The sequence below is a fragment of the Rhinatrema bivittatum genome, chromosome 4 (assembly GCF_901001135.1).
Source record: "Rhinatrema bivittatum chromosome 4, aRhiBiv1.1, whole genome shotgun sequence".
NCBI classification, from domain to species: Eukaryota; Metazoa; Chordata; class Amphibia; order Gymnophiona; family Rhinatrematidae; genus Rhinatrema; species Rhinatrema bivittatum.
Genome location: NC_042618.1, coordinates 116,460,447 through 116,478,457, shown reverse-complemented (window position 1 = coordinate 116,478,457; position 18,011 = coordinate 116,460,447). Strand labels below are relative to the sequence as shown.

The following is an 18,011-nucleotide window of genomic DNA, read 5'->3' as shown; positions in this document are numbered from 1 at the left end:
GTAAGTTATAGCTGCTCCTAAGCAAGTGTAGCTTACCCATGTGTACCTTTGCCCACATACTTGTGAAAATTGAAAGTATGCATGGAAGTGTTTTCCCCACCTTGTCTCTGCCCCCAGAGTGCCTCTCGCTAGTCCAGGGAAAAGAGCATGCAAAATAGTGTTCCACTCATACTTTCCCTGGACTACGTCGTCAGTTAATTTTCAAAAGCAGATTTATGCACACAAACTGGGGTTTATGCACATAGATTCTTTTGAAAATTACCCCCATAAACTTTAGGACACAACAGAGGATTAACTAAACTCTAAATCTACTGAATTTAAATATCAATAAAACTATGTTCCTGGTAACAAATTGCAACTTTACACAGGATGCATACACACCCCAGTTAAGTCAAGCTTTGTCTTTGTGTTGCTTCTTCCACCAGTACCATGAGCTCACGGCATTCGGCCAGCCCAGTTGTTTTTACTAGTACCAGAAGTTCACCCAAGGAAGAGCCTCATTCTGCTACTTCCCCACAGCTCGCACCTTCTTTCTCCTCCTCCTCTTCCTCCTCCTCTGGTCCTAGGACTTTCTACCCTCGCCAGGGCGCTACTAGCAAGTACCTGATTGGATGGAAAAAACCTGAAGGGACAATAAACTCTGTGGGGTTTATGGATACAAGAAAGTAAGAGCATTTTTGCTTTTATTGTTTGGCTGTTCATTTTCAGTAGCGTGAGGAAGGTTAATGTGGGTGAATGTCAATACGGAAGTTTTGCTGGAAATCCCATAACAGCAAAGTGAATAGAAAGCATCTGGATGAAGAGATTGTATGTCTTCTCTTCCTTGTGATTTAATGCAGCTAGCAAGCTTGATAAACTAAACTTTCTACTGCCCGTTTTGTAACACGTACATTGTTTCTATACTTTGGATACTTGTATGTGTATAGCTGAGAGTGCACTCTTGAATGTTCTTGAACTTTTAGACCATAAAGTGAAAGTGAGCAGTTCTGTCAAGGTAAACAAAAAAAAAAAAAGATGTTCAGGCAGATACCAGAGTGTCAATAGAGAGAAATTTCTTCGGCAAATATATAAAAAGAGCAGTGGCCCTCTTTATAAGAAATGTGCTGGAAGATTGTGCTGCAGTTATTTCTGTGCAGCTGGATACTGCCCAATAACATAATTTCAGCAAAAAATGGAGGTTTAAAAAAGCAAACACAGCATGTAAAAGCTCAGTAATTCACAACTGTAGTCTGTATTGGCTTCCAGCATCACTTGCTGACTTAATATTTCTTCTTGTCTCAGAAAAAAAGAGGAGTAGGCATCAGCCATGCTATGACTGACAGCCAGCTTTGGCCCCAAGGAGCTTTAAACTGCTGCTCCCCGTTAGCTTTCTTAAAAATTAATTAGCTAAAATAAGTATTTTCTAGTAATACTGCAGTATTTGTGAAAGGAAGCAATTTAGCATGAAAAAAAAGCTAATTATAGCAGGGTTTTAACTCATTTGGCATAACTTTGTTACAATCAAGGTTTGTTATCAAGAGGAACATCTATAATCTGAATAGTCATTACAAATTTGGTTACTGTTTATGTAATATTCCTATAAATGTTTCAAATTTGAATAATCACATTTTTCATTAAAAGAAATTTGTCTAGTTGGCAATTTTTTCTTGATATCTCTAGATATTGCTTTTGCTGTGATCTATAAAAGATATATATCATGTATTGGTATGGTTGTGGCATATTTCATTTTTACAATGTCAGGGGAAGTGTATATAGTTGATTAATTTTTCGAGTGCTTTTTTTTTGGGGAGGCGGCAGGCAGGGTCATAATTTTATTTGGGGAAACAATTTGATGGCATCTGTTAGTGTAGAGGCACACAATCCAAGAAGTGTTTCTAATGAGAAAAGAAGTTGGAATCTTTGTAGTTTGTGATGCTCTTTATTGTACTAAAAGCAAAGGTTTCATGGCGCATAGACTTTCACAGGCACTTCCTTCAGATGTGCGAAGAAGAGATCTATGCTTGTCTCCTAAGCTCGTTCTTATACAGTACTACAACTGCTTTTTAGTCCAATAAATGGTATCACAGCCTCTAAAGACTCCAGTTTTCTGTAGGATGAATACAACTATTAGAACTCTGTACCAACAAGACATTTGACCTGAAAAGAGATATTAATGAATAGAATTACTTCCCTTTGACAGTCTTGGAGACTATGCTAGTTGTAGAATTTATATACCTAATTTGGAAGAAAGGTTTTAGATGAACTTGAAAAGAGATGGAGAAATGATAATTGGAAACAATTGGGAACATGACAAAAATACTCAAGAAAATTAATGTAATTTTAAACTATTTCTTATTGCTTTTTAGCACAGTTTGAGTAGTTAGCGGTGAGTGTAAGCTGGACATGAAAGGAAATGCCGAAACACTACTCTATATTTAATAAAGATATTGGTGTGTTAAAACATGTTTTTTTTTGCGCCAAACAGGTTTTAGTAGCCTATGATTTTGTGACACTAAAACAGTCTTGTTTTAACATGCCTAATTTTTCCAACATAAACAAATTTATTCATTCCACTGGGCTCTATGGTACTTCATATAATTCTTATATCATCTTCCCTTTTCATGTTTCCCCCACTTTCTCTGTTAAAATCTTGTTAATTATGTAGTAGCCACCATTCAGTTTAAATACAGTGGATTCTGATGGTTTGTCTGTTTTTCTTAAAAGACGTCACCAAAGTGATGAGAATGAAATATCCCATACCAGGTTGCGTGCAGCAGTCAGAAATCTCCAGGCATCTCCAAAGAGAGTGCTAAAATCAACCATCCAGGAAGAGCTGAAGAAGTTGATTGATCTTGATAGTCCACCACCAGGAATGGAGAAGAATTTCATGGTATGTCAGAGGACAACAACATATCTCTTGCGTGGGGATTACCACTGTCTTGATCACCTGAACTCAATTTTGTGGATATGGAAAATTCATTTTAACTAAAAATGAACTTAGATTGAGGAAAATAGGAAACAGGAGGGAAAAAAGCCTATAGATGTGATTATACTATTAATTCATTAATACAATGATGAATATGAAGATTACTGTATCCTGCTTGTGATTATACATGATTTATTTTAGTTTATTCAGACCTTTTGGTATACAGCCTTTCAACCTCAAACCAAAGCAGTTTACACTCTGATCTTGTGATATAATGTCACAAGTTGGACTGAGCTTCTGTCAGTCACTACTCTATTAATCAGTACAAATTCCTGTTCAATTAGTCATTCATAATCCTCATCTCTTTATACATTCATAATCCTCATCTCTTTATACAAAGTAATTCAAAGCATAAATAACTGGGTTTAAAAATGGTTTGGATAAGTTCGTAGAGGAAAATTCCATAAACTGCTATTAATTAATAAGTAATAATAGCTTGAGATCTATTTAATGTTTGGATACTTGCCAGGTACTTGTGACTTGGATTGGCCACTGTTGGAAACAAAATGCTGGGCTTGATGGACCTTTGGTCTGACCCAGTATGGCATATCTTATGTTCTTATGTAAATTTTTAGATTGTAAGCCCTTTTAGGGGATAGTGAATTACCTACTGTACCTTATTGTAAACCGATGTGATATCTCTTTTTGAAATGAACATCGGTATATAAAAATCGTAAATAAATAAATAAATACAGGACCATCAGAGTACATCAAATAAATCACTAGTTGTGCAATTCAACATCCATGTTGGCAAGCAGTTTTCCCCACTAACCCAGTTCTTCTCAACTGCTGTGGCACCCATAACAAAATCCTTTCTGTACCATGGTTTGATGCTATCTGCTTTCCTACAGTGCTATCTGCTTTCCTACAGTGTGATTTTCTCTCACCAGGGTGTAATCTTCTCCCTGCTTCTACTGGCAGGGATAGAGTAGTCTTTCCTACCTGCATCTGCCCCCTACTCTGCCGGTTTCAGTCTCAAGTCTTGCAGGACCCACCACATGTTCAGATTGAAGCCAGCAGATGAGGAGGCAGATGTTGGTAAGAAACACTGCTCCTGCCAGGGGGAAAAAACTACACACACACAGAGTAAAAGGGGAGTGAGGAAATTGGTAAAACTGGTAAAACTTAATTGGTAAAACTGGTAATTTCCTTGAGCACACTTGTTTTAATTGTTAGGAATTATTAGGAAGGGAATGGTTAACAAAACCAAAAATGTCATAATGCCTCTATATTGCTCCATGGTGAGACCGCACATTCTGTGCAATTCTGGTCACTGCATCTAAAAAAAGATATAGCTGCAATGGAGAAGGTACAGAGAAGGGCAACCAAAATGATAAAGGGGATGGAACAGCTCCCCTATGAGGAAAGGCTGAAGAGATTAGGGCTGTTCAGCTTGGAGAAGAGATGGCTGAGGGAGGATATGATAGAGGTCTTTAAGATCATGAGAGGTCTTGAACGAGTAGATGTGAACCAGTTATTTACACTTTCAGATAATAGTAGGACTAAGGGGCACTCCATGAAGTTAGCAAATAGCACATTTAAGACAAATCGGAGAAAATTCTTTTTCACTCAACACACAATTAAGCTCTGGAATTTATGTATTTATTTATTTAAATGTTTTTATATACTGATATTCGTTTGTACATCATACCGGTTTACATGGAACAATTGGAAGTAGTACAAGGAACATGATGAAAAATAACATAAAAACTTATCAGGTTAAAAGGAATACATAACGGGTTACATGGAAAAATAATTTAAACATATTGGGTTATATGGAAAAATCATAACAGGTAACGTGAGAGTGGAAACAGATTTTAAAAACAAGGGAAATGAAGCTAAAAGGATTTCATGGAATTGGTTGGTATGACAAATTACAATAAAAGGGATATGGATAACGCTAATTGGATTACATGGAATTGGAAGTGGATAGTCTAGCAAATGTGAGGTGTGAGTGGGGTGGAGGGAAATTGCTGGGGTGTTGGATGAGATGTTGAGGTGCAGGCAATAGAAAAGTTGTTATGCAAATGCCTGTTTGAAGAGCCAGGTCTTTAGCTTTTTTTTAAATTTCTGGGTGGTGTTCTGGTCGGGGGGCATGGAGTTCTAGATTGAGGGTCCTGCGATGGATAAAGCTCGTTGAGTTAAGATGTGTGAGTTTGGGGGAGGGTATGTGTAGGTTCCTTTGTAGGCTGATCTAGTGGGTCTTTTGGAGGTATGGAGGGTGTAGGGAGTCATTTAGCCAATGTATATTTTGGTTATGTAGTGTCTTGTGTATTATGGAAAGACTCTTGTAGAGAATTCTGAAGGGTATTGAGAGCCAGTGGAGGTCTCTTAGGATTGGGGTAATATGGTCTTTTCTGCAGGTGGTAGTGAGTGTTCTTGCGGCGTTTTGCAGCATTTGGAGCAGTTTGGATGAAGAGGGGAGGCCTAGGAGTAGCGAGTTACAGTAATCGATTTTGGAGAATAATGTGGCTTGATGGACAATACAGAAATCATTAAAGTGGAGGAGGGGTCTTAGTTTTTTTAGGACATGGAGTTTATAATAGCATTCTTTCATGGTGGAATTGATAATTTTTTTTAGGTTTAATTGGTTGTTTAGAATGATGCCAAGATCGTGTACATGTTGCGTGTGAGATATTGGGGGGGGGGGGGAGGGAGTTGATATCAGGGGGGATTACGGTGTTTAGGTGTGAGGAGATGATGAATTCAGTTTTGGAAGTGTTGAGTGCGAGATGAAGGTTTGTGAGGAGATAGTTGATTGCTGTGAGACAGTTTTCCCAAGTTTTGAGGGATTTGGTAATGGGGATAAGGATTTGTACGTCGTCTGCATATATAAAGTGATTGAGACCTAATTCGGGGAGGAGTTGGCATTGGGGGAGCAAGTAGATATTGAAGAGTGTGGAGGATAAAGAGGAGCCTTGGGGTACACCTCGATTTAAGTTTATGGAAATGGATTTGCTATTACCTATTCTGACTTTGTAGTATCTATTTTCAAGGTAGGATTCAAACCATTGAAGGCCGGTTCCTGTTATGCCGATTTTGGTGAGATGATCAATTAGGATGTTATGGCTGATGGTGTCAATGGCAGACGATATATCGAGTAAGGCTAGAATGTATGTGAAAAAAGAACTGGTAAACACCAAAGATTCTTTATTCTGCACTGAGCATCAAAAAAGCCCGACTCAGGCCGAGTTTCGCTCTGAAGAGCTGCTTCAGGGGCTAATAAAAACACATATATAAACAATTAAATACATATAAAAACATTTAAAAATATTTATACCATATGAAGCCATATATACCAACATATAATGAAATAATAAAACATGAAAGTATAATAAATATAAATAATAAACATACAAGAATGATAAATTTAAAAAACCATACAAAAATGTGATCATATACTTCAAAAGACACAACCACTTACATACTCCTAATCTGTCTATGTGTATGATTTCAATTATGAAAATGTATGGAAAAATTAATGATGATAGAATTAATAAAAGCTAGCGTAGCATGAATGAATTAAAAAAAATGAAAAGGACAATGTTCATTTGAAAAAAATGAATAAATACCTATAGCACAAGATGCCAAGGTAGCCTACATCCAGCAGATCGACTTCACTGTTTATGCTAAAAATCAAACATATGAAAAAATTTTGCAATAGCCAAATGAAGATGACTCAAACAACTATTAAATATTTTGGACTGCACAATGACAGACTGATAGGGATGGTAAATCGTGCATAAAAGAGGCATGCCAGGTTAAATAGTACTAATATGTGGCTCTAAACTGAAGCAGAGACATGATTATGACGATTGTGGAAAAAACATCAGAGGTGACATGTCTGTGAACAGTGCATGCTTGAACCACCGAATTACCCACATTACCATCACTAAAACATAATAAAAAGCACTTAACCATTACTCAAATAATAAGATAATATAGAATAGAAAACTGCCGCAGCCAAAATTTCTGCGCTCAAGCGGAGATCATTCCCGCGACTCACTACAGGTATTTAAAGGTCATGATTCACGCCAAATCGCTTTATGACAGGAAACAAAAAAAAATGAAAATGAAAATAAAGAAAAGATAAATAAAGATGTCATTAAATACGCGTGTGATTATATAAAAAAGAGGCCAAAGTACTATAAAACTGTGTAGACAGATAAAAACAGTGCAAACGTGTGGATTAAGTTATAAAATACCCACGGGTAAACTGATTATAAACCACTGAAAACGCATCTATAAACAAAATAATTGCTAGGACAAGGTGAATCGCTACAGTGACATGTGAGCAGGTTAAAACAGCCATAAAACACTTACCAATGTTAGAAACACCTTAGTAACAAGCTCTAAGATAGCCAGCACATACTAAACTGAAACGGACGCCGCAGCAACTACTTCAGCGTCCACCGGGAATGGCTCGCACAGCTCACTGCCGGCATTTAAATGCCGTTCTTTGGCTCCAAAAAGTTTTGATTTTTCACCCAAGGGAAACCAGATTAGAGTCCTAAAAATTATTTATGCATCTGTCATTTATTGAAAAAGGCAAGAGGGAACAGAGAATATCTGAAAGAAGTGATATCTGAAAAAAGTGATATAGAGCCGGAGGGACAATGATCATATGCAGGTATGAAAGACCAATGAGTATACTGAATTTAAAACACTAAAGGGTTCATTTTCAAAAACAGCGCGCGCGCGTACTTTTGTTCGCGCACCACGCGTGAACAAAAGTACGCTGGATTTTATAAGATACGCGCGTAGCCACGCATATCTTATAAAATCCGGGGTCGGCGCGCACAAGGGGGTGCACATTTGTGCAACCTGCGCGCGCCGGGCTTTTCCCTCCGCCTCCCCTCACCTTCCCCTCCCTTCCCCTATCTAACCCCCCCCCCCCTGGCCCTATCTAAACCCCCCCCTACCATTGTTGGCAGATTTACGCCTGCCAGAGGCAGGCGTAAATCTGTGCGCGCCAGCAGGCTGCTGGCGCGTCATCACCTGACCCGGGGGCTGGTCCTGAGGCCTCGACCACGCACCCGGGCTGGCGCCACGCCCCCGAAACGCCTCCCGCCCCACCCCGAAATTTGCGCCGCCCACCCGACACGCCCCCTTTGCAAAGCCCCGGGACTTACGTGCATCCCAGGGCTTGCGCGCGCCACCGAGCCTATGCAAAATAGGCTCGGCGCGCGCAGGGGCTTTTTAAGAGGGATACGCGCATAACTTATGCGCGTAACCCTTTTAAAATCCACCCCTAAGATAGCATCTAACAACTAACAACTGTGCATCTAATTGCTGGGACGAGGTTACTCGATACAGTGAATTTACACAACGAACTTACCCATGTTAGAAACACCTTAGTGAGAAGCTCTGAGACAACCGGCACAAACTGAACAAGAAACACCAACTTCAGCGTCCACCGGAAATGGCTCGCACAGCTCACTGTTGGCATTTAAATGCCGTTTTTTTGGCGCCAAAAAATTTTTTATTTTAATTTTTAACCAAATTGAGGACCTATAAATTATTTATGCATCTATTATTTATTTAAAAAGGCGAGAATAAAACAGAGAATATCTGAAAAGACGATATCTGAAAAAAAAATATATAGAACTGGAGGGACAACACATACGGGTGTGATGGAGAGATGGTTATAAAAGGGGCATATCTTGAGATGAATAAGCCCAAGGTGCCGAGCTAGGGTAAAGCTTACATAAAAATGAATGAACACTACATTCACTTATTTGAAATCATACTTAAAAAAACACAATCAAACATAAAACATATGTGGCACTAATAATGTACAAAAATGGCAATGAAAGTGCATGGACACAATAAATGCAAAATCTAAAAAATGAAATAAATAATAAGCCAAAGCATGTAGAGAACAATAGGAATAAATACAGTATTATAAAAAATAAATACAGTATTATAAAAAACTTAGCCCATTTGGGATACATAAAAAACAGAAAAATCGATAATAAAAACACCGAAAAAAACTAAAGCAGTAATGAACAGTAAAAAATAAATACAGTATTGTAAAAACATTCTGCCCAATTGGAGTTCATAAAAAAACAGAAAAATCGAGTTCATTGTTAAGACCATGTGGCGACATGGTGTTAAAATTAAAAATGAATTTTTGTTCAATCCTTAAAAGATTTAAATCAAAATTGCCCCCTCTCCAATTTTTGTTCAGTTTTGAGGAGGGAGTCTGAAAGTGAGATAAGAAGTGTTTCAGTACTGAAGAATTTACGGAAACCATATTGGGAAGGGGATAAGATATTGTATTTTTCTAAGTGGTCTGAGAGTTGGAGGTTGACTACTTTTTCCATGAGCTTTGCTAAAAAGGGTAGGTTTGAAATTGGCCGGTAGTTAGTTGGATCATCTGGGTCAAGGTTGGGTTTCTTTAGAATAGGTTTGACTATGGCCTGTTTTAAGGTGACAAATAGATACAATGCCTAGAGAGAGGGAGCAGTTGATGATCTCAGCTATGGGTTTGGCTATTGTGTTCGGGATAGTTAAGAGGGATTTTGTGGGGATAGTATCAGAAGGGTGTGATGAAGGATTTAATTTCTTTAGGATTTAATCTATTTCTGAAGCAGACGTGTTCTCGAGAGAGTTCATGATGGCGTTTGGGTTTTTTGGGATGGTGTTTGAGTGAAGGGTGGATGGGGGAAAGCGTAAAATGAGTTTTGCGATTTTGTCATTGAAGTAGTGGGCAAGGTCATCGCATTTGCTTTTGGAGTCCTCATCAGATATGATGGGGGGTGATGATTTGGTAAGATCAGCAACATAAGAGAAGAGAGCTTTGGCATTGTATTGAAAGTTATGAATTTTAAGAGCGTAAAACTATCATTTGGTTTTAAGTATGGTGGATCTGTAGATGTGAAGGGAGGATTTGTATGAGGCCAGCTGGGTGGGCGAGGGGTCTTTTCTCCATTTCTTTTCTTTGGTTCTGAGGTCATGCTTAAGTTGTTCTAATTCAGAGGAGTACCAGGGCCTTTTGGAGTTGCGCGACTGGTTAATCTCTTTAGTAATTAGTGGACAGAGCTTGTTGGCAATATTGTTAGTGAGCTTGTTCCAGGAGGAGAGTGCAGATTCTGCGCTTGATAGGTCTAGTTTATCTAGGGCATTGGTGAGGGAGTTAATTAGGTCGTCTTTGTTACAGGGTTTTCTGAAATGAATGGTGTTGCTGTGTGTGGGATGGGGAGTGGTTGTTTTTCTTATGGATAGATTGGTTTTTATGAGTGAGTGGTCTGACCAAGGGATCGGGGGTGCCTGAGGAAAGTATGCATGAATTTACAAAGATTAAATCTAAGGAGTGGCCTGCTTTGTGAGTAGGGGAGTTGATAATTTGTTTTAATCCCATGGCGGTGAAAGTTTAGTAAGGTTTCGCAGGTGGAGGAAAAAGGGATGGAGTCCACGTGGAGGTTGAAATCTCCAAGTATAATGGCCGGGATGTCTATGTTTATGTTGTCAATTATGAATTCAGTGAAGGGGGGAGGGGTTGTTAAATTCTGGGAAAGCCAGCTACACTAAGTGCACTAACAACATCCTCTGGCAACAAGCGATGTCAGCAAGGTGCCAAGAAAGGTCTTTTAAAACCCGGTGCCTGCCTCAGGTGCCGCGCGCCGAAGGTGCGCGACCAAGGAGCCGGCCCCTTTGCATGCCCCTTCAGGCAGCCCGAGGCTCCCCCTCTCCCTACTCCACACTACCATCCTTCACCACCAACCTTCTAATTTTCACCATTGTAAGAACCACCGCTCTATCTCCCCTCCCTTCTGCCCCTACCCCTTCAAATCCTCCTCGATATTACCCCTGCTAACTACCTAACCCCCGTCACCAACAACCCCACCACATCACAAACACATCCCACCACAGCTAATCATGCTTGCCCTTCCTATCCCCATTCTTAAACCTCAAACTCACAAACATGGACTACCCCGTTTCTCAAGTCCTACATCACATCTCAGATCCCTTCTTCCTATCATGGTATCCCCGCTCACACAATTCCTCAGCCTCACGGCTCTATCCCTCATTTTCTTCAACTCCCAATCCCTAGTTAAAAAAACTCCAATCTTTAATGACCTCTTGCTAGACTGCCAATCTCACCTCTGTGCCATAACTGAAACCTGGCTCAAACCAACAGACTCAGTCCTCCTAAACCAACTTCCCATACACTCTTACGACATATTCTCTATACCAAGGCTCAAAAAAAGAGGCGGAGGTCTGCTACTTGCCGCCAAGAAAGGCTTTAAACTAAGATCCCTGAACGTCAATACCACACCCAGATTTGAAATTGGTCTTTTCAAATCATCCGAACTACAAGTATGCTTGTAGTTCGGATGATTTGAAAAGACCAATTTCAAATCTGGGTGTGGTATTGACGTTCAGGGATCTTAGTTTAAAGCCTTTCTTGGCGGCAAGTAGCAGACCTCCGCCTCTTTTTTTGAGCCTTGGTATAGAGAATATGTCGTAAGAGTGTATGGGAAGTTGGTTTAGGAGGACTGAGTCTGTTGGTTTGAGCCAGGTTTCAGTTATGGCACAGAGGTGAGATTGGCAGTCTAGCAAGAGGTCATTAAAGATTGGAGTTTTTTTAACTAGGGATTGGGAGTTGAAGAAAATGAGGGATAGAGCCGTGAGGCTGAGGAATTGTGTGAGCGGGGATACCATGATAGGAAGAAGGGATCTGAGATGTGATGTAGGACTTGAGAAACGGGGTAGTCCATGTTTGTGAGTTTGAGGTTTAAGAATGGGGATAGGAAGGGCAAGCATGATTAGCTGTGGTGGGATGTGTTTGTGATGTGGTGGGGTTGTTGGTGACGGGGGTTAGGTAGTTAGCAGGGGTAATATCGAGGAGGATTTGAAGGGGTAGGGGCAGAAGGGAGGGGAGATAGAGCGGTGGTTCTTACAATGGTGAAAATTAGAAGGTTGGTGGTGAAGGATGGTAGTGTGGAGTAGGGAGAGGGGGAGCCTCGGGCTGCCTGAAGGGGCATGCAAAGGGGCCGGCTCCTTGGTCGCGCACCTTCGGCGCGCGGCACCTGAGGCAGGCACCGGGTTTTAAAAGACCTTTCTTGGCACCTTGCTGACATCGCTTGTTGCCAGAGGATGTTGTTAGTGCACTTAGTGTAGCTGGGTTTAAAAAAGGTTTGGATAATCAAGTTGACTTAGGGAATGGCTTCTGCTATTACTGGCATCAGTAGCATGGGATCTTCTTAATGTTTGGGTAGTTGCCAGGTTCTTGTGGCCTTGTTTGGCCTCAGTTGGAAACAGGATACTGGGCTTGATGGACCCTTGGTCTGACCCAACATTGCAATTTCTTATGTTATGTTCTTAAAATACACCAATTTACGTACATAAATCCCAGTTTACCAGAGTAAGTTCGCCTTTATTTTCGTGCATAGAATATACATGCATTTATTTTCGAAATAGGTAGGAAAAATACAAGTTCAAGGCATAGATATATGTGCTTTTAATGCATTGCATATATTTGTAAGTAAGCCTACAAACACGTGTTGCAGGGTAGAAATAACTATATTTATAAAACAGGTGTATATTGTGCGCACAGGTTATAAAATAGCATAGAGCTGCTCGTGGCCATATACACGTAGCTAGTATTTGTTTGAAAGTTATTTATTAATTTATAAAATTAATCACTTTCCAATTTTGTAACAAAATTTCCAAAGCGATATACAAATTTGAACAACAGAAAAAGTTGCACAAACAATAAAATATATAAATATTAAAACAAAATAACGTTTCAAATTAACATCCCTCTATAGCAACCCTGGAAAATATCCCACCTCCAGCCCCTTAGAGCAATTCCAAGATTTAATTCAGATGCCCTATACACATCTATCTGGTTTTATTATACGCCGACATCTCCAACCCCTTAACCCTAAATGGCTTTCCCAGAATTTAATTCGGAAGCTCTTTCTTCATCAGCCAGGTTTTTATTTTGTGCCAAAATCTGATCAGGTTCATTTCTTCCCTAGTCTCCAATGGGAGACTGTTCCATAGTTTGGGAACAGCCATGGAAAAGGACCGGTTTTGAAGTCTTGAAGAAAGCTTTTAGCCAAGGGAAGTTGCAACTGTGAACCATACTGGAAGCGTGTAGCTCTGTGAGCGTTTCCAGGAAATCCTATTCCGCAAATTGTCCTTGAAGGAAATCCTATTCCGCCTTGTCCTTGAAGGATCTTAAGTGCGAGGACCAAGATTTTACATTTACATCTCAGTTTGACAGGCAGCCAAAGTTGTCCTCCTTATGTTTTGTTCTGGCATGCCTTTGCATTTTGACTTATCTTAAATAATGGAAGAATAGCCAAGCATTTTTAATTTAAAAAATGTTAGAGTAAAAAATCCTGTGCCTCTCACCTCACAAGACACTTGGCACATGATTGCATTCTATGATTTAATTGCCCTGATGTATTAATATCGTTTAAATAACTTAGATTTTCTAATCAAAGCAGTTCTGGAATTTACTTATCTGATAATTTTGCAGCTTTTCACAGTTTGTAGCATAGATGCTTCTAAGACCATTCTTACAAGGTAAGTTTTTTTTTGTCTCATGAGCAATGAAATGAAAACTACAGAGTGAAGCCGCTGTGATAGCTAAACTGTCAATGATGCTGACTGTTTTGGTAAGTAATTTCCCAAACTTCTTTGATTTATTAAACATGCTTATAATTTAGGCAGTCCAGTACCTCAGTTCACTGTATCTCACATGATGTGATCATGTCTCAAGTGCCTTGTGAGGCAAGAGGCAAAGCCCTCTGAGATGGATTAAATCTGGAGACTGACATGGCTTCTGTCTCACTTGGCCAGTTATTCCACTCACTAATTGATGTATCAGGAAGTCCTGCCTGCAAACAGACATTATTTATGCTTTACATACTGACTGTGCTGTTACTCCCCTCACATTGCATCAGGATCAAACTAACTCACTTAAAACAAATACTGGTATAGCATAAATCAGCTCAATCTAATTTACTAAGATTTTACCAGAAGGAGAATGAGCGGGTTTATTAATTAATGTTAATCTAATGAAAGAGATGTATTTAAAAACCGGTGATTTCTCTAATTTTCTGCACAGCAAGTCAGTGTTTTACAGTGAAGGCACATCACCCTGAGCACGAACTGTATCCATGGAAACCATGCCAGAGAAAATGCTGCAATTCATTTTCTGTTACACAGAACCCAAAGAGTTGGATTAAAGCTTATAAATAATAATTTCAATATTTTAACTTTCCCCATTTGGAACTTTTCAGGTACTATCTGCCACAAAGAATAGGGATTTTATTTTGTTTTGTTTTATCTTTTTTTTTTTTTTTTGTAACTGGGGTAACTTGAGGGAAGGGATTATCTCCATGGATAAGCAGGACAGATAGCTACACTAAGTGGGTGATGTAATCAACAGTGCCAAGATGGAAATGCGTTCTCGGAGCTCAGAAAAACTGAGAAGGTTATTCTAAGTATGTGCAGAACATCCCACAGAGATGCTGCTGCAGCATGAATCTCCACAGACTTTTTTTCTTCTGCTCACGCAAAAGGTTGCGTTTTTACTTTCTCTTAACGTTGCGCATCAGATTTTTACCTTTAATATTTTTCTTATTTTCTCTGTGTGTTTTCCTTTTGATTTCTTCTGTTTTGCAAGTTTCCAAAATATTTTTTTTTTACAAAATTGTTTGACCTAATCTGACTCTCTTTTTTTCACAATGGCAAAATGTAGAACAATCCTCTAAGAAGCCATTCCATAAATACAAAGAAGCTCAAACTCTTCCAGCAAGAACCATAAGCTCTCCTTGCTGCAGTAGAAGCTGTTCAAATACTATGAACATAGGGTTCAAATATGTCTTCATTCCCAAGAAAACAGGTGGTCTCTCTTCCATTTTGAACCTTGGAGACCTCAGTAAACATCTGAAGAAGGAAAAATTCAGGATGAACTCATTAGCATCATCCTTTCTCAATTCGAGATTTTTTGGCTAACTCTACCCTAAAAGATATGCCCTCTCACAGGTACCAATTCACAAGACTCACAGAAAGTATCTATAATTCACTATAGTCAACAATCATTACTATCATGTTTTCCCTTTTAGCTTCTCATAGCACCCAGGGTGCTCACAAAGGGCCGGATTTTAAAAGCCCTGCACGCGTAAATCCGGCTGGATTTACGCGCTCAGGGCACTCGCGTGCCTATTTTGCATAGGCCGCCGGCCCGCGCATAGCCCCGGGACGTGCGTAAGTCCAGGGGCTTCGTACAAGGGGCGGGAGGGGGCGTGATCAGGGGGCGGGTCCGGGGGTGTGATGCCGGCCCGGGGGCATAGCCGAGGCCTCCGGACCAGCCCCCGGGTCTGGTGATGGCGCGCCAGCAGTCCGCTGGCGCACGCAGATTTACACCTGCCTCGGATAGGTGTAAATCTGCCGACAAAGGTAGGGGGGGGTTAGATAGGGCCGGGGGGTGGGTTAGGTAGGGGAAGGGAGGGAAAGGTGAGGGGAGGCGGAAGGAAAGTTCCCTCCGAGGCTGCTCCGATTTCGGAGCAGCCTCGGTGGGAACAGGCAGCGTGCGCCGACCCCGGCGTGCGCAGGTTGCACAAATGTGCACCCCCTTGCACGCGCCGACCCCGGATTTTATAAGATATGTGCGGCTACGCGCGTATCTTATAAAACCCAGTGTACTTTCGTTCACGTGTGCGCTGTTTTTGAAAATGTACCCCAAAATGTCTAGCAGTTGTTGCTGCTCACCTAAGAATAAATAATGTTTTTGTTTTCCTGTATTTGGACGACTGGCTCATATTGAGTCACACCCTTCAAGAACTCTCCATACCCTTTGATGTCTAGGATTCATCATCAATTTCCCAAAATCCAATATGGAATAGGCTTACAAAATAGATTTCATTGGGAGCCTACCTGAAAATCACACAAGGGATCGTGTTCCTCTTTGAGCAGAGAGTGCATGAATTGACCTAAATAATCTTAACTATTTTAGATTGGAGTAGTCTAATGGTTATACGAGCAGACTATAAACAGGGAAGCCAGGGTTCAAATCATGTGTGTAACACACAAAAAAAAGTGTATATCTCTGCAATATCTTCCCTAAAATTCCACCCATATTGAAATACCTTTGCAAGCATGAAATTTGGAAATGCATGCAAAGCAGTTCATTCCTACCTAATTTTGTGCAAATTAAATACGGCTTTCCTTAAATGCAAACTTCATCTTTTCCCTGAAAAATTAGCTACAACTCAGGAGGTGTAGCTAACTTTTCCCCACAATATCAGGACATTAATGTATATCCCGATGTTCTGGTGCTGAAATTTAAAAGGCAACCAGTGACCCGTAAAATCCCCCTCCCCACCCCCCACCACCTGTCTAGGTGGCCCAACAGGGAAAATATATAAAATAGAATTAAAAAGTTGTGCAGCAATGTACCACCCCAAACTCTATATCAAAAATAAACCCCCCTCCTATGCCGAGCCCCCTCCCCCCCAAAATCCTCTCCATCTTAACCCACCTTCCGTACCCCACCCAAGTACCTTAGAATAGGTCCCTGGTAGTGTAGGTCGGCTATGAGCGCATGATCCTCCAGCCCTTACAGCTCTCGGATGGTATTTCCAGGGTCTTAATTGAATCCTGGAAACCTTCCACTCTGAGATCTTACAGCTTAAAGTGGAAACGTTTCTCTACTTGGTGTGGCGACCACAGACTGGACCCTTTCTCCTGTCCGCTCCCCTGCCTCCTGGATTACTGTAGCATCTGTCTGAGTCTGGCCTCCAGATCAGCTCAGTCCGAGTGCACCTCAGCACCTACCACCAGGGGGTCGCTGGGGCGCCCATTTCAGTCCAGCCACTAGTCGGGCATTTCATGCGGGGCCTGGTTCAACTGAAGCCCCCACTTCACCCGCCAACAACCCTTTGGGATCTCAACGTTGTCCTGGCGAGGCTCATGCGGCATTCGTTCGAGCCTCTCAAATCCTGTGACCTGAAGTTCCTCACCTGGAAAGTTATGTTCCTGGTGGCGATCACTTCCGCTCGCAGGGTCAGTGAGATCCAGGCCCTGGTTACGTACGCTCCCTACACAAAATTCTTCCATGATCGTGTGGTGCTGCGCACACATCTAAAATTCCTGCCAAAGGTGGTGACTGCTTTCCACACCAACCAGTCAATCATCCTTCCCACGGCCTCATTCTCACCCGGAGGAACGTGCTCTCCACACCCTGGACTGCAAACAGGTGCTCACTTTCTACTTGGACCGTACAGCGAGTCACAGACAGTCCACCCAGATCTTTGTGTCTTTTGACACCAATAGACTGGGAGCAGCAGTGGGGAAGCAGACCCTATGTAAATGGCTAGCGGACTGCATTGCCTTCTGCTATGAACAGGCAGGCCTCCAGCTGGCTGGCAAGGTAAAGGCTCACTTCTGTGTAGGCTATGGCTGCGTCAGTGGCCCATCTGCGTGCAGTCCCTGTCGCCGAAATCTGCAGGGCTACAACCTGGAATTCCCTCTACACATTCGCGGCTCACTACTGCCTCGACAGGTATAGTCACCAGGACAGCGCTTTTGGCCAGCCTGTCCTCCGCAATCTGTTCCAGTCCTGAACCCAACTGTTTTCATCGTGCTCTCTGTGGGGCCAGACTGCCCCTGTTTTTCCCACAATGTCACAGTTGTGTTGTGCCCTTGGCACCTTGTTTGGCTACTGTGGATCCCTCTGATCACATGGGGCAGTCTGGAGCTCTGTAATCACCCACAGGTGAGCACTACTATCCTGCTTGTCCTAGGAGAAAACGCATTTGCTTACCTGTAACAAGTGTTCTCCTAGGACGGTAGGATTTAGTCCTCAGGAGTCCTGCCTGCCTCCCCACGATGTTGTGTTCACCTTCAGTTTGTTGTTTTTCTCGCTCGTAATTTTTGCTATGCTACGAGATTGAAGGGGGACTTCGTGTGGACGCATGGATAGCAGCAGGCTGGGCATGCTCAGTCTGCCAGTCAAAGTTTCTAAAAACTTTTCCGTGCTGGGCTCCATCGGATGATTTCACCCACATGTGAGGACTAACAT

The 18,011-nt window shown here is 41.4% G+C and overlaps 1 protein-coding gene across 6 annotated transcripts in view; it reads left to right on the top strand.

Annotated features, from left to right (window-relative positions):
• Positions 1-18,011, top strand: part of SIPA1L1 (signal induced proliferation associated 1 like 1) — a 745,249-nt gene that overhangs the window by 672,822 nt on the left and 54,416 nt on the right. For 5 of the 6 annotated variants that reach the window (XM_029598743.1, XM_029598739.1, XM_029598740.1 and 2 more), the window contains 2 exons: positions 426-665; positions 2,704-2,869. In XM_029598743.1, the coding sequence (XP_029454603.1) occupies positions 426-665; positions 2,704-2,869 (406 nt within the window). The remainder of the gene's footprint in view (positions 1-425; positions 666-2,703; positions 2,870-18,011) is intronic. The other variant, XM_029598744.1, reaches the window with a different exon arrangement.